The 22788-nt window shown below is 44.4% G+C and overlaps 1 protein-coding gene across 2 annotated transcripts in view; it reads right to left on the reverse strand.

The window, feature by feature from the left end:
• Positions 1-22788, reverse strand: part of LOC147904846 (NF-kappa-B inhibitor-like protein) — a 104016-nt gene that overhangs the window by 19456 nt on the left and 61772 nt on the right. For both annotated transcript variants that reach the window (XM_087395836.1, XM_087395828.1), the window contains exons 5-7: positions 22129-22209; positions 21774-21808; positions 724-813 (exon numbers count right to left, since the gene is read on the reverse strand). In XM_087395836.1, the coding sequence (XP_087251962.1) occupies positions 724-813; positions 21774-21808; positions 22129-22209 (206 nt within the window). The remainder of the gene's footprint in view (positions 1-723; positions 814-21773; positions 21809-22128; positions 22210-22788) is intronic.

A 22788-nucleotide genomic window follows, 5' to 3' on the forward strand; every position in this document is an offset into this window, starting at 1 on the left:
ATTCAGATTGCAAAATCTCGTTAATAGCTATCTGACAATCTGTAACGTACATCTAGTGATCAATACATTGGCCTACTTCAGAGCGATTTCCTATTTTGTTTTGAAAATATTTGTCATGCATGACACCTTGAATGGTATCATCCCATGCCGATTGTCATGCCCCAGGAACAGATAGAGAAACCAATTGCTCTATAAAACATCACTATAGAAGACCAACTAAAGAAAAGAAAAACATTATTGCAACTGCCTCTATTATTCATCTCTTTCTTACTCTTGATATATGCCAACGGACAATTAAGCCTCAAAACAAAGACATCAACCCCCTGACACCAGTTGTTTCACATAAGAGCATGTATCTACGTTGGGAATAACGTTAGGCTCTATAGCTGTCATGGATGTACTTATAACTTGTTTTAGCATATTGCATGATCTAAAAACAATGGCAAGTTTTGATGGTGCAAGGGGTTCTCGTTTTTCTTGATGCATCTTTTGGAGGTCCATGACCAACTTAACTTTATATACAATTGTTGATGTCGATTGTGTACAGAGCACTTTAGTTTGTATCTAGATAGATTTTATCCCTTGCTTGTTTGGATTGTATCCAATTATATGGAGCAAGAGACTCGTTGTTGATGAATAATTGTTGCCTTTCTCATTGAGTGACTCAAGTGGAAAAATTACCAACTCACTTTTAAATTGAAACACTTCAGGGGAAAAACTTACGTCTTTCTTCGACGGCGTAGAAAGACTTCTGCAATATTGTCCTCAGAAATTTCATCAGCATGACGAAAAAGAAGTTTAAGGTACAAGAGGCTGCAAAAAAATCATGTTTAGGTATAATACAAACTGAAAACTAAAGTGTATACATTCAGGATTTTTTGAGTCATGAGTAAGAGAATTGAAATGAATGAAGTGGCACATACTTTTAGCAACATGTTTAAATGTCCTAATGGTTTGATGAGGAAACATCACAGGCATTGACAGAGTTAAATTTATAACAGGGTTTGGCATTTGTGCAAGGTTCGAAAACAGTAGTAGTAGAGCCCAAGAATCACCTTCTATCAACATTTCAATCCTCCAGCATCAATTTGTATCTTTTAAACCCAATCTTAAAACACCTTTCTCCACATCACTCCGTTTCCTTGCCTCGGGATCTAACCAAGTCAACAACCAGTCCTATTATTACCTTGCCAAAATCATGACATGAACCTGCTGTTTGGTTTCTCCCTCAATTCGTAGACATGAGCAAGCAAAGGTTCAAAGCACCTGAAATAAGGAAAATGGGAACTTCATACTTCCCTTAGTTACAGGAGTAGAAGTTTACACCAATATCCTAAATACTTGGAGTACAATCCCCCCAGTTTAGAGTGAGCTTGCTAAATTGGTCCATGTACATCCATTGTGCTAGAGAAGTTCCTTGCTCTAATAGTCCTCACCTTATAATCCAAAAGAGTTCATGATTTGAAGGAAATTGAAAATCAAGGATAAATTTAGAAGGCAAGATGGGGATAATGGCTGCAAGCATCTACTAACAATATATCTAGATGAATCCAGGAACATGCACAAAGTCATCCTCTAAAAATACACATGTAGTGCAGTTTCAGTCCAAGGATAGTCACTCATAAAGTTGAAAACCGTAAACTCCATCACGCATAGCAGCGACTAGTAGGTTTAGCACATAGTATAAATATATGGATGAAGGGCCAGGACGAAGCTCCAAACGGCAAGCTTTCTCTCAAACTTGCTTTTCAGGATTTTAAAAGGACCGTAAATTTGGCATCCGATGACTATAATGTAGCCATCAATTGGAGTCCAAGCTAGAATGCTTATGGAGGCGTTCATAACCTGCCACAATGTAATCCACAAGAGAGAGAAAAAACCTGCACTCCCTATGATTGACGACATACAAAGAAATTAGAATGAACCCATACAAAAGTGAAGAAAATTTGGCAACGTGTGAGTTGCAGCATATCTCATTTACAGCGATAAAGATGGCCACACCTTGACCACAATGATCACCTTATGAACATATCCACACCGACCATGATGCAATTATATTTTTGTGGGCATGGTCTGAAACATTGGATGAGCCTCTGTGCATGATACTTCATGTAATGCCCAAACAACTATTTATTGAAAAGGGAAGGTTATATTGACCCCCACTGAAGCTCTTTGAAAGGTGCAGCCTCTTTGTACCAATAGGAGCGCAAGGTCTATTGAGTTTGGAGAGAGAGTCATAGAGCATGTTCTCATCAAACAACTTTTGTCCTTATGCTGAGTACGGATTGCAGAGATAAGTAAAACTATTGTCTTTGTGATAAAACCCCAACCGTGGATGATAGGAGCTTATTATGGCAATACTATTTGCCTCCACTATAGGTTTATGCTTGATATTCTAGTAAATTCATTGTTAAAGCAAAAAAAGCTTCAAGGCTGCTGAGCTCCCCGTCCTGCTGCTCCCTGCTGCCCTCCGTCCTGCACCCCTCCACCCTCCCTCCCAGCCCTTCCCTACCCCTCCCTCCTCCTCTCCCTGCCAGCCCCTCCTCCCGGGCTGCTGCCCCCTCACCCGCTGCTGCCTCTCCCGCTCCCTTCCCTCCCTCTCCCGCTGCTGTCCCCCCCCCTACCTCCCCCTCCCTACTCCGCTACATCTCCCTCCCTACCCCGCTACTTCTCTCCCTACGCCGCTACCTCTCCCTCCCTACCCCTCTCCGTTGCTGCTCTCCCCGCCTCTCCCTACCCCCCCGCTGCCCCTCCCTCCTTACACCCTACCCTGCTCCCCCTACCCGCCCCTCCCTCCCTACCCCACTGCCCTCTCCCCTCCTCTCCCTACCCCCCCGCTGCCCCTGCTCCTTCTACCCCCCACTCCCCCTACCCCACCTCCCTCCCCCTCCCCCGCCCCTTCCTTCTGCCCCTCCCTCTGCCCCTTTCTCAGCTTCTGCATCACCACATCCCTCCCTCCCCCCCCCCCCCCCCCTCTTCAACCCCTGACAGAACAAGAGAGAGATTTTCTCTCTCTGGCAGCAAGTTGTCGGACAGACAGAGCATCTTCATGTTCATGTCGGCCATTCCACCTTCATTGACTAACGGGTTCCCATTCAGCCAATCCTCGACCGCTTCCACCGGCCACAAAAATAGTTACCTTTTCCAAAGACGAGCTTCAGCAGCTCAAGACAGACTTGCCCCAGTCCCCCCACCTGCTCATCAGGAGGGGCAACCCATTTCTTCAGGTCCTATCACTGATGCTCCTGATCAGCCCCCTCCCTCTGTTAGTCACACTTCACCTCTTGATAGAGGTAAGGGGTTTTTTTCTTCTTCTCCCTCAGGTGCAGGGATTCTTCACACTCCTATGCTAGTTCTCTCCTACAGGAACTCTTTTGCAGTACTGGCAGATTAGTACTGGCAGATTTGGCAGAGTTTGAGACAGAGGAGGAGTTTGTACCCTCTACCCTGGGAGAGCCGGTTATTGGGATTCCGTTGGACAGGGTTTCCCCCTCTGCTTGAGTGGGTGTTCTTTCACCAATTGATTTCCCTCCGCTTGACAAGAGGACTCTTTCACAGGAGGGGATTTTCTCCACCACCAGGTCAGGTAGGGCCTTTCACCCGGCCGCCTCCTCCCGTCGATGAGAATCGTTAGTTGAAACGTTCAGGGCCTTGGTGGTATACCTCATCATCGCCATAGATAGCTGATTCGTAACCAACTCCATCTAGGTGTTTCAGGCGGCCCCATTGATATCCTTATGCTCCAAGAGCATAAGCTGGATGGTAGAGATTGTGCCAAGTCAGGTAAGCTTCTTTCTGGCCATACTTTTTGGTCACCTGCCTTGGGCACCAGGGGAGGCATTTGCATTTCTATCTCTTCTTCAATGCTCCCCTTGGTCATTGGACACAGAGTCATAGTCCCCTCTAGAGCACAGTGGGTTATTTTGATGATTGGTGGGCGTAAGGTTAGCTTCCTTAACCTTTATGCACCCAACTTGAGAGGGGATCGTGTCCTCCTTTGGAAGGATTTGCTCTCTTGGTCACATATTGCAAATTCTTGGATTATTGGGGGCGATTTCAACATGGTTGAGATGCCTTCAAACAAAAGAGGGGGTAGGGAAGGTGGCATTCACTCCCTAGAGAGAGCAGCATGGAATACCTTCCTTTTTCAATTTAGTGGCAGAGATGTTTGGTATGATGATGCTTTTCACACTCAACCACAGTCTCTTCTGTTTTCTTGGTCGAATAGGAGAGTAAGGATGGCTATCCACGCACGAATTGACAGATTTTATGTGGAATATTGGGCATTGGACAGAGGTGGGACAGTATGCATCAACGCTGAGGTGTCCACTTCAGATCATTTTCTGGTTGTTTTGGTGGTTTCAGAGCCTTGGGCGAGAGGCCGCTCTGCCAGTATCAGGATTCCAGATGCCTTCTACGCAGAGGAGGGCCTCACAAAGGCAGTGCTACGGATTTGGGTTTCTCAGCTGCAGGGTAGGCAGTCGTCCCCGTCAAATGTGGCTGCATCCCTCACTGACATTAGCAGCTTTTATCACTCTATTGCTAGTATTAGGAGAGATGAGATTCACAGGAGAGAGATTGCCATTCGACAGCAGCTGGCAGCTCTTCAGAGAGAAGAGCAGAAACGGCCTACAGATGCTTGGATTCAAGAGCCCCTTGCTGCAGCAAGGGCTCATCAACAGACACTTTTAGATCAGAGAGCAAAGTATGCCTTTCACGCCAGAGAGTCTTTCTGGACGCAGATCGGAGGTAGAGTCAACAAGCAGTTCTTCTCTACCCTCGGCCCTAGACATAGTAGAGAGAGTGTTTTGCAGCTTGTTGACTCAGACGGGATACTTCAGACACATCCAGATGCCATCATGCAGATTGCTTCAGATTACTATGCCTTCCTTCTGACTACAGATCCTGATTCACAAGCCAGAGATGATGCTAGACAGGTTATTTGGCAGCATATTCCTATGTTGTTGGATAGAGTTATGAGGGCCTCACTTGATGCACGCTTCACCAACATAGAGTTCAGGACTGCTCTTACTACCCTTCATAAGGATAGTTGTCCAGGGTCAGATGGACTTACACCTTCTTTTTTTATTTTTTGGGATCAGATTAGGGATTGAGATGCCGGATTCACTCTCAGAGGGTCTCATTCATCTTATCCCAAAAGGAGGTTGCAGAAATTTAGTATCTCAGTGGAGACCGATCACCTTACTGGGCACTTTGTATAAGATCTTGGCAAAAGCCATCAGCCTGCGATTGCAGTCCATCCTGCCATTTCTTATACATGACACACAGACATGCTTTATCCATGGCAGAAGCATTTTTTATAACATATTCTCATTTTGGGAGGCTTCTGAGTGGGCTATGATGAGGGCCATAGACTGGCAATTCTACTCCTAGATTTCAAAAAAGCATATGACAAGGTAGATTAGGGTTTTCTAGAGGGAACCCTTCTTCGCTTTGGATTTTGAGATTTGTGGATTAGAGGGGTTTCTGCTCTTTATAGGTCAGCCCATAGCCAGGTACTCATTGGTGGAGTCAGGGGAGACAGGTTTCAAATATCCTGATCAGTCCGACAGGAATGCCCTCTAGCCCCCTTTCTATTCTTATTTGTGGCTGAAGCTATGAGCCTCTATATTAGAGCTCAAGCTGATATTTTTGGGCTGAGAATTCCGTTGAGACAGGAAGAGGAGTTGCTGGACAGTGAGCTCGCAGATGACACAGCTATTTTTTTGGATGCCACTCCACAGACACTCACCTCTTTCAGGACAGCCTTGGATTTATTTTGCATTGCAGCAGGGGCTCACATTAACTGGAACAAATCCAATGGTTTCTGGATTAGTGATGAGGACACTCCAGATTGGGGTGCTAATATTGGCTTTACTTGGATCTAGAGGGGTGTCTCCATCAGGTATCTTGGATGCCGGGTTGGGGTGGGCATTTCTCTAGCACAACAGTTCGCTCCCGTGTTGGAGAGCATCAGGAGGAAACTCCTTTTTTGGAGTTCGGCTAGACTTGACCTTGCGTCCAAAGTGGTGGTTGTAAACCAGGTACTGTGGGCTACAGCCTGGTTTGTTTGCTCTTGTTGGTGCCGATCTACAAGCAGTATCACTCAGCTCAAGAGACCTATCAAAATTCTTTTGTGGAGTGGATTGGACGTCACTTCAGATGTGATAGCCAGGGTGGCTATTCTACCCACTAAGGAAGGGGGCCTCAATATTATTAATCCAAACTCCAGGTTCGGGCTGACCCTACATGTCCTCGATGCCACTCAGCAGTTGAGTCAGTGCAGCACTGCATTTGGGAGTGCACTCAGGCGAGGATGGTTTGAAAAGGTGTTGCTAGGATACTTTGCACTTTTCATAGAGCACCCTTTTTCATGACCTGGGGATCAGTTGCTTGGTTGTCACTCACTGGTCCACAAGCTTTCTTAGAGGGACATGACATGGACACAACTTTCTTTGTTCGACGACATCTTGTGGAGTCATGCTCCCTCCGGGATGTTCCGTTTACTCCATTCAAAGCTCGCCACGTTTCTATAGACACATCTTGGGGGATTCTAGCTAGTATCACAGCATGGCATATTTGGAGAGCCAGATGTACAGAGGCTTTGGAGGACTCCCAGGTTCACCCTTCTCAGACTCTGGCCAGTATGTGGGCAAATACTATACACTCTTTGATGGCCATTTGGGCGAACATACAGGGAACCTCCAGGACTGCTACTGCTAGGAGGGTTGCTTTTCTCAGAGTCTGGAAGGATTGTCCTTTCTTCTCTGACTCTCCTTCAGGGATGAGGTGGCATTTTCAGCCGCTACTTGGGATTTTTGTTTGCTCATTCTGAGCTGTTTTTTCTCATTCTTGACATGATGTACTTCCGCACTTGAGCTTGCTCTGTGGTTTTTATTCATACTTAATGAAGTTCTTTTCTTGAAAAAAAAATTGTTAATAGGTAGCCCGATGTAGGCCATTCTATGGGCTATCCATAGGTGCCACTCATTCCTTGGTATGTGCCTTGTAGGCCTAGTTATATGCAGTTAGGTCAGTTGGTACGGTTAGTACATGTACCAGTTAGGACACCCAGTTTTGCAGCAATTCATTACAGCAGCAATCGGTACTTTCACTCAGTTTTGCAGCAATTCACTCAGTTACTTGTACTTTGACTTAGTTTTGCAGCAATTCATTACAGCAGCTCATTTTTTGTCTTCATTACCTCATTTCTTGAGCTTCCATTGCTTTCCCTAGCCTACAGTACGGACTGTACAGACAACAGACGACTGCATTTATTGCAGATTCAGAGCAGTACGGACTGTTTTCAGCGCCCTTTTTTGCACGTGTGGTCCGTACAGTAGTATGGACTGCTGTACGGTGCATTTCGTGACTATACGGACCTATACGGTAGATTATCCAGCCTGTTCAGGGTTCATTTCAGTAATTCAAAGCTATTTGGTGCTGTTTTGTGAAGCGTGCCAGCCATTTGAAGCCTCTCCTCAACAGATTTCTTCATTTGGAGGCTTAGGCTTGGTGTTTGGAGCCATTTGGGGCTTGCTACTACCATCCAGAGACCTCTCCTTGAGCCCGTTGCCTCTCATTTGCTGTTCTTTTACCTCAGACTGCGAGATTCTCTCCATTGGATCCCTCTCCACTCATTTCGAAGTGCTCTCCTCCTTGTGGGAGCACATTCTCTTGCTGTAATTCTCATTGCCAGCCTTCTCTTCCCCCCGCGGAGACCTCCCACTTTGCCAGAGATATTCGAGGTGATGATGAGACATCCCCATTTGCTGTCCTTTATCAGTCCATTGTTGACTTTTCTAGCCGCGGAGAAGTCCTTCTAGTGGGGGACTTCAACGCGAGGACAAGGACCCGTCAGGTACCACTTCTTGATTTCAGAGATGATTCCACTCTACTGGCAGATGTTGACCTTGAGGAGGCAGGTATGCTACGGGTTTCGGCTGACAGGCGAGGTCCACTTTCATCCTATGGGCAGGCCCTATTAGACCTGGGCAGAATACATGATCTCATTATCTATAATGGTCTTGACAGATGGCCCGCTTCAGGTGGTTTCACATGCTTTCCACATGGGGGGGGCTCCAGTGTTGTTGATTACATCATGGGATCCCCTGTCTTCACATCTCGCATTACTGACTTCATTGTAGAACCTCTCCCCCCAGGGGCTGATCACACATACCTTTTCTTTCGCATCTCCACCTCCCCTCGCACAACACCTTCCACCCCACTCAGGGCTTACTCCACCTACCACCATATACGCTTTGATCAGGATCACTCACCTTCTTACTCTGGCCGTCTGTACATACTTCTCGCTTATATTGACTTCATACCCTTTTAGAGGATCGTGCTGCCCTTGTCACCCGCTCACTACACGAGGCTGCCATTCACGCCTTTTCCCACACCACCCGCTCCACCCGCCCACCACCCCCTGGAACCATACCCTGTAATAGTTGGTACGATGATGAGTGTAAGGCCTTACGCCGTCAACTTAGATTCGAAACCAAAAACAGTCTTCCGAGTGCACCAGATACACTACGTGAATACCGTAGACTGGTACGAAGGAAGAAACTAGACTTCGTTCGTCGAAACGAGGAGGAGCTACTGAACATTTTGTTTAGTAACAACTCTAAGGACTTCTGGCGGAGATTTCTAGAAGGACGGTCCCCTCCGCCACTCACTGACACCCAGATCTCGTTTGATTATGCACGCACACTTTATGACATCCCAAATCAGCCAGTCCCTAGCCTCTCACACATGCCTCGTCCCACATCCTGCACCCTCTTCACTAGAGGAGGGGTAAAGGATGCTGTAATGAAACTTCATAATGGCCGAGCGAAGGATCATGAGGGACTATGTACTGAGTTCATTGCATATGGGATTAACCTCCTAGCCCCGATCTTAGCAAAGCTTTTTAATGAAGCGGTTTGTTTGGGATTTCCACACACTTGGACCATTAACACTATCTCACCCATCCACAAGGCAGGGGATCCCATGAGCCCGGAGAACTACAGGACCATTATGATTGGACATGTCATGTCCAAGATTTATGCATCAGTACTTGACTCCGAGGTTAGCAGACTTGCAGAGTGTCGAGGACTCAGAGCAGCAGGACAGGCAAGATTCCGACGTGATCATGGAACCATGGACCACATTCTGTCGCTCAGATGTATCATCGAGGAGGCGAGATCACGGAAGTAGAGGGTTTATTGTTGCTTTGTGGATTTTCGCAAGGCATTTGACACAGTCCCGAGAGCCTGTCTCATACGGCGCCTACAGGACTTGGGTTATGACTAGGAGATCATTTGGGCTGTCATGGCACTTTACGAGAGAGTTTCTGGTAGAGTTCGGGTAGGATTCAGGTGGACAGACGAGATCATGAGTTACCATCGGGGTCAAACAAGGGTGTCCTTTGTCACCTATCTTGTTTGGCCTCTACATTGACGAGCTTGAGACAGTGATGCATACACAGGGGGGTGTAGGTTGCTCTCTTGCAGGCACGTTGATCCAGATTTTGCTCTATGCAGATGACGTGGCTCTCTTGTCTTCCTCAGCAGAGGGGCTTCAAAGACACCTAGACGCACTACAGTCCTTTTGTGAGTCTCATGATTTGAAGGTCAACCTGGGTAAAACCAAGGTCATGATCTTCAATACATCTCGAGCCATCATGCGTCAGGAGCAGTTCACATTCGCGGGGTCATCTGTTGAGATAGTTTCATCATACACTTATCTTGGGGTTATCTTCTCCGAACCGAGCTTCACTATGAGACCCGCGATGCAGGCACGCTTGAGTAGAGGGTATGCCTCATTGGCCAGGCTAGAGAGGCAGTGCTTCCGCTCACACTTTCAGGATCCACGCACCAAGGGGTTGCTTTTTGACTCCTTGGCTCGCCCAGTGGGGATGTACGGCAATCCTTGTTGGGGACCAGACTTGTCGGATACAGAGTGGGCCTGTGTGGAGCGGCTACAGGTTCTCATGCTATCACGGATGATTCGTGGTAAGTCATCCGTTCCTCACCAGATCATTCAGGCTGAGTTTGGGTCACCCCCTTTACAGCTAGATGCTGCATTTCAGGTCATCACATATCTGTACCGAGTTAGGGAATATGGGGATTATACCTCGGGACGTAGCAGGCTACCATGGATAGCTTTATCCTCTTCTATGGCACTTGCAGCAGGAGAAGATGAGAGGTGCTGGTATGCACGTACAGAGAGATGGTTTGAGCGACTGGGGCTCCACATGGATAGATTACCTCCCTTCCAGTATAGCATGGATGCTCCGTTCTCTCCCCTCTTATCACACGAGGACGTCAACCAGGTTATCCGTGAGGATCTACTACAGCTACACACTTTTCGGACCTAGTTGGAACCGAGTAAGCTTAGCTTCTACAGAGATCACTTCTTACATATCACAGCGGAGGGTTTCATTGACCCACCAGGATACACACAGATTCACCTACCCCACTCGATGAGGATCTCTCTTGGGCAAGTTCCGGGTCTCTTCACACAGACTTCGCATCGAGAGCGGCAGAGCAGAGCGACTACCCAGGGAGCGGTGCATATGCACACTATGTGACATACAGGAGGTTGAGACAGAGGAGCATTTCATCTTCAGGTGTCCTGTGTACTATGAAATCCGAGGACGTTTCCACTGCCTCTTCAGAGATAGTTATGGGATTTTAGCCCATTTCCTCTCCTACCCAGACCAGCGATGTTTAGCAGGTTTCATTCATGAGGCACTTAGACACCGCAAGAGGATACTCCGAGCACGGAGATAGGAGCAGACTTCTTCCTCGGTTGATCCCTCTCAGAGCTCTATCACGGAGTTCTTTCAGCTAGATCACATGGATCCCAACGAGACGAGGCCTCGACATGACCGTGACCCGGAACCCGTGACCCGACAGCTCAGACAGAAGGTCGACACACAGATCACACTTGGAGACATCCCCTCCTTGTTTAGAGTTGGAGCCCGACCGATGGGGGTTACAATAGCCTTGGTTAGACGTAGAGCTACGACCAAGAGACGTGCTAGGACCGCACCTCTGAGTGGCCGACAGCACTCTATTGCCGACTTCATGCCTCCACTGCCTCATCCATCCTGATATCTTGCTGTTGCTGGGGATGATGATGATGATGATATTGATGATGATGCTGAGATTGATATATAGTTGACCACCGACATCACTATGTTGTACTTAGGACTTAGTACTGCCACTCTGCATTTTTGGCATTTTGCATTTTGCATTGGTATGGACACTCGTTTAGTAGCTCCACTACCACAGCTCGTTGTATCAGGATTTTCACAGTCTCATAGACCCATCGGTCTTCCGAAGACTTTAATAAACTTTCTTTATTTCTTGGCACCCTTCATTGCCATTTGCTGTCCATTTCACCTCACCTTCAAGGGCAACTATCTGTGCTCTCATTTGGAGCATTTTCTCTGCTGCATTTTTGGGCTACATCATTGGGTAAGCCTCTATTGCATTGGTTCCTTCTCATTTCTGCAAAACGGCCCTTTCTTTGCTTCATTGGCATTGTGGAAAGGCCTTATGTTGCCTTGGAAGGCCTCGTGTTGCATTTTGGGAATCTTTTTGCAGCAGGTACACCTTGAGACAACCACGCATTTGTAGTGAAAAAGCTCTAAAGCTTGAGAAATTTGCCTTTCGATTTTGAGAGGTTGCCCTCCTCTCATTTGCATTGTCAGTTTTGGTGCTTTTGCCTTGAATTTCAGCACTATGGCCGGCAGCAAGGATAATTTGTTTGGGATGCTTGGGACTAAGGACAAGCTTGATGGCACAAATTACCCCATGTGGGCCTATATGATGGGGCATATTTTGACTACCAAGAATTTGTGGAATATTGTTGCAAGCACTGAGGTCGGGCCTACTCGACCAGCTGCTTCTGATAATGCCTCTAGTACATTTGGTACAGCCTCAAGCTCATATGGTGATGGGTCTAATGCTACTTCCGGTGCAGCTGCATCTTCCACTACAAGTACTTTGTCTCCTAATCAGGAGCAGATTCAGTGGGATGGATGTGATGCCAAAGCACATGCCTTGATTGCTTTTTCAATGAAAAGGGTCATTATCCCTCATATCCAATCTTGCAAGACAGCTAAGCAAGCAAGGGATCAGCTTGCATTCTTATATCGGGTGCGGAATGAGGCGAGGGTTTCCTATCTTCGCAAGCAGTTGAAGGACTTGAAGCTTGAAGAGGGTGGTAATATGGATGCCTATCTTACCAGTGTGAAGTATTTGAAAGAGCAGTTGGCCAACATTGATGAGGTGGTTCCTGATTCTCAGCTTGTTTCTAATACCCTTGATGGGTTTCCTGACTCCTACCAAGGCTCTGCTACTACTTTGAGGTTGGTTGCACATGGCAATGCCAACCATTATTCCTTTGACCAGCCGGTTGCCCTCTCATTACAGGAGAAACAAAGCCATGCAAACAGAAATGCTTCTATGGCTAGTGATCAAGCCTTTGCTGCACAGCATTAAAACAAGGGCAAAGGCAAGGTTTCAACTAGTAAGCCCCTTATACACATGCTGGTCATGCCCATGATGCCTCTTCTTCTGAGGAGAAGAGGAAGAAAAAGAGATGCAACTATTGTAGGAAACCTGGGCATGATATCTCTGAGTGCAAGAAGAGAATTGCATCTAAGAAGAAGAAGAAAGAGTCTGGTCTTGCAGTTTCTCGTACTCCTGGTCGAAATGATCGACATGAGTCAGCTAATTTTGCACATAACTAGCATTGGGCTTTGTCAGTATAATATGAAGAAACATGTGGCAAGCTATCCCTAAGAAAGGAAAGGAAAGATTGCAAGCATAATGGAAATGAACTCAAATGGAAGTAGGCAATAGCAATGAACCAAAATACTCACATGTAGATAGCTTGATGTTGACCGATATTCAAAATACTCAAGACAAGTACAACAATATATAGTGTGAGCCTCTAGACTCTAGAAAGTCACAATGCATATGGGATAATCTTCCATATGACACGTGGCACTGTCTAAGACTCACTAGACTATAAAATAAGTCTTAGGGACCAGCTTTGTCATTCAAATTCTCCCAGTGCACAATTTTCTTTTCATCTGATTGTGGCTTTTTCTCCTTGCCACTAACAACATGCCACACTCCATCTTTCATAAGTACAAGACGCACCTTTGTTTGCCATGTAGTGAAGTTCTTACCAGAAAACTTCTCGAACGAAATGGTAGTTGATTTGGAAGACTCCATGGCTGGAAAAGAGTAGAAATGCAAGTGTAACTATGGAAAGATCACCTTGGTAAGTTCTTCATGAGCTAGAGCAGGTCTAGAACTTCTTCATGGCAGACAGAAGTAGAAGGACAGAAACTGTGAAATCAGTAGCAGCTCCAAGAGAATGACAGGCAATAGAGAATGAAAGCGGGCTAAAAATTGCCCACATTAATACAGACAAGAGGGGTGAATATATGTCAAAGGAATTTGCTGATTTTTTGGCCTCACGTGGCATATATCATCAATGCATTGTACCTTACACTCCTCAGTAGAATCACGTGGCTGAGAGAAAGAATAGACCAGTCATGGAGATGGCCAGGTGAATGTTGAAAGGCAAGCATTTTTCTAACAAGTTGTGGTTGGATGTCGTTCTGTGTGCAAATAACATTTTGAGCAGATGTCCCACCAAGGCATTGAAGACCATCACACCTTATGGGGTTTGAATAGTTCATAAAATTTCTCACATGAGGACTTTTGGATGCTTGGCATATGCACATGTGCCTCCTCAGACACGCACACAGTTGGATGATAAAGCTGTCAAATGCATTTTTATTGGGTATAGCTCAGAGAGAGCAAGGGCTACAAGCTTTACCAGCCCCGCTTCGGCAAGGTCTTTGCTAGTAGGGATGTTGTGTTTTTTATTCTTCCTCTATGCCTTTGCTGGACTGTCCAAAACAGCCCATTGTTGATGCCCCAGATCTCTTTGACAACTTGATGCCTTTGTTTCTGTCAGACTCTCATGATGATGTCCAATTTGAGGTTGCTCCTCTCTCTTCTATTAGTCATTTGCAGCCACGTGTGAAATCTGAAATTCAGCATGATTTACAGCCTGATATGCCTCAGCTTGATCAAGATATTGTGCACATGGCTCTTGACTAGGAGAGAGCTGAAATACAGGAACCCAAAAAGGTCCCCCATTGGCTCCTTGACACTTTAAAAGACAGCAAACAAGATGCTCCTTTGCCAGCCCGTACTAGAGCAGTTGTCTGCAAAGAGCATGCTAATTTGGTTGCTTCTGCATTGGTTGCTACAGCATGCAATGAAGAGCCATTATGCCATAAGGATGCCTTTCAAAATGAATGTTGGTTGAAGGCTATGCAAGCTGAATTGGATTTTATCTATGAGAATAACACTTGGGAGTTATGTGACTTGCCTCCTGGTAAGAATGCCATTGCTACTAAAACGGAAAGCTAATGGTTAAACGGATTAAACGGAAAGCTAATGGTTCAATGAAGCCCGTCTTGTTGCTAAGGGCTATGCACAGCAGCAAGGCATTGACTTTGAGGAGACTTTTGCCCCCACTCCCTGGATCACTACTATTAGGATTTTTATTGCCTTTGCTACCCACTTTCATTGGAGATACATCAGCTTGGTATTAAGACAGCTTTTCTTCATGGGCATTTGCAGGAGGAAGTCTATGTTACCCAACCTCTTGGCTTTGAGGTTGAAGGTTTTAAAAGGAAGGTATGCCGCTTAAAGGAAGCCCTTTATGGATTGAAGCAGGCAGCCCGGGCTTGGTATTCCAAGATACATGTTCATTTGCTTAGTCTTGGATTCCAGAATAGCCCTAGTGAGGCTACCCTTTACATCCATAACTTGTAAGGGTGGGACAGATTTACTAATTTTTGTACTCTATGTGGATGACATGCTTGTGACTGGGACACATGCTGAGCAAATTGCAGCTTTTAAGCTTGACTAGCAAAAGAGATTTGCTATGTCTAATCTTGGTCTTTTGCATTACTATCTGGGCATTCAATTTGCTAGCAGTGAGGGGGGGGTATTTTGAGGTCACAATCCAAGTATATTGGACAGCTTTTGCAACGTTTCGGTTTGAAGATTGCAAGCCAGTATCCACACCATTAGAGTCTTGTTTTCACTTCTCTTCTGAGGATGGCAGTGGTGCATTTGATGTCACGCTCTATCAACAGGCAGAGTTGGTTGTTTAATTTATTTATGCCATACCATACCCGATCTTTAGTATGCTATCTCACAGTTGAGCAGATATATGCACAGCCCCTCTATGTGCCATTGATAGGCCGTGAAGCGTGTCTTCACGTACCTCAAAAGCACTCAGCATTTGGGCCTTCTCTATAGGGCCGATTCTTCAATTGTCATGCATGGGCTCACTGATAGTGATTGGGCTGGCTGTTCGGAGACCTGTGTGTCACATAGTGGCAACTGTTTCATGCTTGGTACTTCATGCATCTCTTGGTTCAACAAGAAGCGGACTACAATTGCTACTTCTAGCTGTGAGGCTGAGTACAGAGCAGCTTTTACCGGTACAATGGAGTGTGTTTGACTCCGGAAGTTACTTGCAGATCTTCATGCATGTCAAACCGCTCCTACCATCATCTTCACTAATAGTCAGAGTGCTTTGGCTGTACGGCCATGCCTGCATAAAGCATATTGAGGTTCACTATCACTATGTCAGAGAGAGATTATCAGCAGGTGATATTCAGTTGTCTTATGTTCCCACTGAAGACAAGTTGGCAGATCTTTTTACGAAGGCTCTTCCTCGACCTAGTTTGAAGCTTTTTGGGCAAGCTTTAAACTTAGTACTTTTGTGACTTGATCTGTTATGCTCTGTACAGTCATAGGTTGCTATATCCCTACAGGATGAGCATGTGCAACCATGACATTAGTTATTTAGGTATTCTGAGATGTGTCCACGATACTTCAGCCCATACCATGGAGGAGGGTTTGTAGGCCATTCTATGGGCTATCCATAGGTGCCACTCATTCCTTGGTATGTGCCTTGTAGGCCCAATTATAAGTTAGGTCAGTTGGTACAGTTAGTACATGTACCAATTAGGACACTTAGTCCAGTTAGGACACCCTGTCTTAGGGTTTTATTATATTGGGTGTCTCTTGTACTTTCACTCAGTATTGGAACAATTCATTACAGCAACTCGTTTTTGTCATCATTGCCTCATTTCTTGAGATTCCATTGCTTTCCCTAGCCTACACCCAGTTGACCTTTGTAAAGTTGCCAAAGGATAGATTTGTATTGAAGTATTGCAATTGTTGTTGGCCGATGTTCCAATAATGTATTATGAACCCAACAAATAATATGCACAACCACCCTACCAAAGCATATAACTCCTTGTCATAATTGTGGTGGTTGAAAAGATCAAGTAATCTCTTTACCATGCTAAACTATAAATGAGCGTTTTCACAAGAACACACAACAAAATCTCACAACCGTGCAAGAACGGTAAAGTCCCAGCCATATCTCTCATTTAATCACAACCCAATTCTCTATTAATTCTCCAAGTCCAGACAAGAGCCGCTAGACCCTAGACTTCCAAATAAACTTAGCAACTTGCCAAGAGTCCATGCATTAGGTCCCCCCCTTTTTGGGGACTCTCATGCACCCTTCTCTATGGTTATAAGTATTAGAAAGTGTTCTAATGATTGAGATCAAAGAAACTCATAAAGTGAACGAGTATGTCGAGAGTCTTTGGCCTAAGGCTTCGGTGACTAAAACCGAGCTTATAGGTGACCTGGCACCTAGACATGCCATACATATGCAAGATGTACCATAGATGATGGTATGCTTAAAAGAAGTGGCAAGGTAGTAGTACTTAATTGGAATGATCTCTTGCAAAAGGTATGCCATGATTGTCCATGTGTGTGACATTCAGGTGTCAAGAAGACATACGAGCTTGTAAAATGTCGCCAAAGATGAAAAAACATATCCATGGATATGCTACACGATGTTGCTCCTGTGAAATGTGGTATGACCTCAGACGGATCAATTGACAAAGGTCCTTAGAGGGATAATTTAGCAGCTTGTCATAATCCTGTGTGTACAAAGTTGTACTCATTGTTTCGCCTATGTGTATACTGTTATGGTGTGAATATGGTTGGTTACAAACTTTGTCACTCAAACTAAATTATCAAGGACTAAGCATGTCGAGGTCTTGGTGATGGTTGCAAGAAGACTAGAGACTACTATGGGTTCTATATGTGCAATTTCCAAAAGGCTATGGTGTGTGGAAGTGCCTAGGCAATCCATATATGTAGCCATGAAACTCATGTTATGCATAATGCGTGACAATGCATCAGCAACTTTATTATCCTTCCCTATTTGGTACCAACCATAAAAAACTCATAGTGACCAAATTTGCTTCTAAAAGCAATTTCATGCACATCCTAAGCTCGAATCCTAATCTAATGGTAGCCCCATTTAAGCTCGATCTTACTATAGATTATAGCAACATATAATATATCCACCAAATCATAAATTCTTGCCATCAAATATCTGTGTTTAATAATAATGTTATTCAAACCTCGATAATCGATACACAATTGAAATGTATCCTCTTTCTATTTTTTAAATATAACCGGCGAAGCAAAAGGTGAGAAACTGGATTGAATTTGCCCCAGCTTGAGTTATTCTTCCAAGTGTGTATGCATCTCGTCTTCTTCCGTAAAACTCTACTTATAAGGTGGTCTATGGACAAGTTTTGCCTTAAGAATAAGTTCAATTTTGTGTCGAACATCTCTTTGCGGAGGTAGCCCGAATGGTAATTCATCTTTAAAACAATCAAAGAACTCATTGAGAATCTGATTGGCTAATGCAGCCATCTCCTCATCTTAGGTAGCCAAAGAGTTTGTTGCAACATGCATCCATGCACGACTCAACAGATGCACAACAAAGAAACAAAAACTCCCTTGGAGTCTTTTGGACGTCCATAGTCAAGATTAAAGGACCTTGAGGAAGACATTTCTCACCTTGAAGAACATACACCACACCATCCAATTCAAATTGGAAGATGTGCTTTTGCCAATCCATGACAGGAATTTTCTTCGAGTCCCATGCCATTCCAAGAGCAACATCTTTTGGATGTCGATAGTCGAGATTAAAGGACCTTGAGGAAGATCTTTCATATCTTGAAGAAATACACCAAACCATCCAATTCAAATTGGTAGATGTGTTTTTGCCAATCCACAACAAGATTTTTCTTCAAGTGCCACGCCATTCCCACTGCTGCATCTGTGCAAGCAAGTCTGATAATTGCAAAATCCAGCTTCTCCACATAGTCTTCGATGCATATTTCCAACTGTGTCACCCTTTGGTCCCACACCTCGATTGGACTATCATATGCATCCTATGTATAAGCATAGTCGGATGGACTTGTTTTCAAATTAAGTCTCTTTACTAGTTTGAAATGACATGACGTTGTGTGTCGACACTGAGACCAACAACACAAAGACGTCATGCTTGGTCACTTGCCCTTTCATCTTTATTAACTCCAATCCTTTGCAAAATTAGAATACCCTGCTGTCAAGGGTTTTGAAAGGATATTATCAATGCATTATTAAGTTTTTAAGAAACAGAAACACAAAATAAAACAGATTCTAAGCTCTAAGGGATCCCATTTGCTGGATTTGAAGCCCCTCAGCTTTGAAGACCCTCGAATTCTGAATCTCAGCCATGCTACGAGTTTGTTTTTCAAACAATCCTTCCTATGATATGACTTAAGGCATCCAAAACACAAACTTTCTTTTCTTGCCTTCTTCTGAGAATTACCATCTCAACCATGCTACGGGTTTTGTGACAATCCTTCCAATGATGTGGCTGAAGACATCCAAAACACAAACTTCCTTTTCTAGCCTTCTCCTTATGTTCAAGAGTTAAAGAAGATTTCAACCAACCCCAATTAGCCATAGGGGATACTTTTCTCTTCACCAATCTGGCAATACTTGGCTAAAAAGCACTGCCAGTGATTGTAGCCTACTTGGCTTGATTACTAGATTGCTATAAAGTTCCTTTCCTCCCAAACTTTTTCTATAAAGTAGGTTTCTTTGGGGACTTATACTGAGTCCTGAGTCCAAGGATGCACAAAACCTCTTGTCCTGCCTCTTGCATCCTCATAGTTTAATGCAATCGCAATTGCATCATTAAGCACCTTAGTGCATTTCCCTCTAACTTCCATTTTATTCTATCATTTAAACCACATATATAGTCCTTGACTTGAGCAAACTCTGGTAGAGAGCCAAGGATCTTCATAACAACCTCCCAAAACTTATTAGTGTATTCAACTACTAATAAATTCCTTTTCTTGAGATATCAATACTAATCCCATGCTCTAGAAGCCTCATTTGGTGGCAAGAAATGCTTCTTAAACTCCGATTTAAAATTTTCCCACGTGAATGGAGCTAATCCATCCTTTTGCAGTTTTATCCAGCACCTATCTGCAGCTTCCACGAACATATGTGTGGCTTCGTGGACCTTCATTATATCATTGTGAACTTCACAAATAGCAAATGTTTCATCCCAGTTGTGAAGCTAAAGCTACCCTTCAATGACATCTGAATTTCTACCATCCACCCACCCAGCACATGTTTCTGGCCTATAATTTGCTATATTATGCCATTTCAGTTTAGCCTTTACTAGCACTAACTCACCAGACTCAAGTTCCACTATCCCCTTCACCTTATCTTCTCTTGAAGGTCTATCTGTCAATGCATGAATGACTCTAAATAATTCTTCATGTCCATCATTGGCTTCCAACTGTTCAGCCAGTAAGGCATCCTCTAAATTCCTAATCCTCGTGTTAAAAGACTATGATTCTCGGGCCATATGGCATGATACCTGTTGTATCGGCCGAAGTTCCAATCCTATGGGACCCACAAAAGTAGTATCATCCTCAATTTCCATTTGTTGGTAATTATTGCTCTCCATATTTATGGAGATTTTCCCTTTTTGATTTTGTTTTTATTTTAAATGTAGGAATCCCACTTTAAAAAAGCTAAGAGCACTTCCCCTATACTGGGGAAACAAACTGCAACAAATGGAATAAACTGCAATTTCCAAGCAAAACAATTGAACCTCAATCAAAGCTGAATTTTAAAAGGGAAGAGAGAAAGATCCATGGTCCAATTATAGTCTTGATCTTGGGTCAGGCTTTTATTTTAACATTGCCTGACATTACCGAGCCCTTAATGCCTTTTTCAAAGCTCTGATGAAAACATTTATGGCCAATTTGTGCAGTGCAGCTTCATAGGAGATTTATGCATGTACATGGAGATGGTTTGAGAGCCTAGGGCTCCACATAGACAAGCTACCTCTCTTTTAGTACAGTGTTGAGCCCCCCTCTATCCCACTCACATATAACAAGTGAACCAGGTCATCCAAGAGGATCTTCTACAGTTACACGCATTTAGGACTTGGTTGGCACCTCGTGAGCTCCCTGTGAAGGAGCTTCTATAGAGACCACTGCCTACGGATTTGCTTCATCGACCCACTCCTCCAATCCTTGAGGATATCAATAGGGAAGTTCCGGGTAACACACCATCTCCATATTGAGAGTCATTGGGCGGAGGGCATACACATAGAGGGCGGCATCTGCACCTTTTGCGAGTCTTGAGAGATTGAGTCAGAGGAGCATTTCACTTTCAGGTGCCCTGTGTAATACGAGATCAGAGATTGCTATCACTGCCTTTTTAGAGATGGCTTTGAATCCCTACCCAGTTTCCTATCCTAAACATACCAAAGATGCTTGGTGTCCTTAATCCATGAGGTTGTCCGACACAAGGAGCGGTTGCTCGGGGCACATAGGGGAGATCACGACACACAGCCAAACTCCACTCAGAGTACAATCACTGAGCATTTCCATCCAGATAGCCGACCAGTAGGACCCACCTAGGGGCGGTTGAAAGGACCGGAGCCAGAGTTAGAGATACGTCAGATTCGTCAGCGCACTGAGGCACATATCAAATTAGGGGACCTTCCTCCCATGCTCATTAGACCAGAGGCACGACCAGAGGCACGACCTATAGGGGTGATGGTGGCACTTGCTCGCCCACAGGGCTATAGCCAGGAGACCACAACAGGCGACACAGGTCGACAGTTGTCAACACTCTATCACAAGTTCTATGCCACCACTACAGCCTCGCACATCGACGCCCCCCTCCCAGGGTTGACGCCCCCATCGGCTCCCACTTCATGAGCTCGGAGAGTTCTCTCTATGTATCGACGCCGTTATGATCAGTATTATGAGTTTTATTTTGTATTCGTCATGGGTGCTGATGCCCGCTTAGTGGCTCCACCCCTCAGCTCATTGTATCAGTCTCATAGACCCTTTGGTTTTCCGAAGACTTTTAATAAACTTTCTTTCTTTCTTAGATATTGTGGAGCACCTTGTGCCAAGGCATCTAGCCTTCTATGAGGTGTAAGGAAGTTCGCACAGCTCCTCCATCTTTTTATTTAGGCCAATGTTCAGAAATCAGCTCCAATTCTTCATTAGTAGCAGCCAAAGACATTCACAAATGAAGACATAGACATGATAGCAAGAGGGTTTGCATGATTCAGATTAGAAAACAATAAAATTAAAGAAATCATCTCTTGTATATAAGTTTAGAAAAAGACAGAAATCAATCCAATACATCATATCAGTAGCCAAAGATGACAAATGAACGCTGATTGACATGTTGCAAGGACATTTGCATTGTCCAGATTGGAAACAGAAAAGGAAAATGTTGTTGAAAATAATCGGGAAAACGTGTTACCTTCCCCCTGCTCCAATGCTGTAACTCAAACATGCCTGAAATGAGAACCAATATTGTTAAGACCATATTTCCAAGCAGCTTGCACAACAATTTTACACCTTTTTCCACCTAATGTAATGCACACAAAAAACACCACTTAGAAAACATGAATTGCCACCATTGCTTCAGGATACTCCAGGCTTCACAGATAGGAGGCCGTATTTATTTCTTCAGAATTCATTGTTTGGACCAATTGGTCCTACACATAAAGTTTGCATATGCTTCTACAAAGTAAATCTAAATCTAAATCTAAATCCTCAAGAAATGACACCACTTCACTTTAGCTTGCCTCTGAAACCAGACGAAGGGAGCTCACCTCAGGAGACAATAATACCGCACAATAGATGCTACAAAACGCTGCAACCACTGCAGTCAATAAGGAAAGTTCTCGCTTCAACTACAACACACATAATTCAATGTTACTAGATTCAAACAAAATTATATTTCTATCATATGACATCAGAAAGCAGATCCAGTACTCTCTCTCTCTCTCTCTCTCTCTCTCTCTCTCTCTCTCTCACACACACACACACACACATCCAACCAAAGAGTATCGACTGGCCTGATAACAGGTTTTACACTTTGAGGTAAAGTATACTAACTCTCAATAAGCTCTGCTGAAGTTTGATCAAAATAGAAAGGTTCATGAACAAATTCTCAGACAAATTGCTGATTGTGCAGACAAATTTTGCAACTTGAGCTAAAGTATGTCAGCTCTAAACGAGCTATAATAAGGTTTGGGTTGGTAAAAGGAGGATGAGATATTAGCGCAACTTATCTTCCTTGTGATTGAAACAGAGTCTTATGGGGCTAGGAAAGGTTTGGAAAGGAAGATATCAGCAGCTTAACAAGATGGGGAATTTGTCATTAAAGAGTTTTGATAATGGACATAGGTCTGAAGAACTCATTGAACTCTTATGTTTGTGATTGCTTTCGGACCTGTAAATAACCTATTTGTCTAGAACTATGTGGCGTT

The sequence above is a fragment of the Dipteris shenzhenensis genome, chromosome 2 (genome assembly GCF_047967505.1).
Source record: "Dipteris shenzhenensis isolate YYH24624 ecotype China chromosome 2, Dip_SZ_1.0, whole genome shotgun sequence".
NCBI lineage: Eukaryota > Viridiplantae > Streptophyta > Polypodiopsida > Gleicheniales > Dipteridaceae > Dipteris > Dipteris shenzhenensis.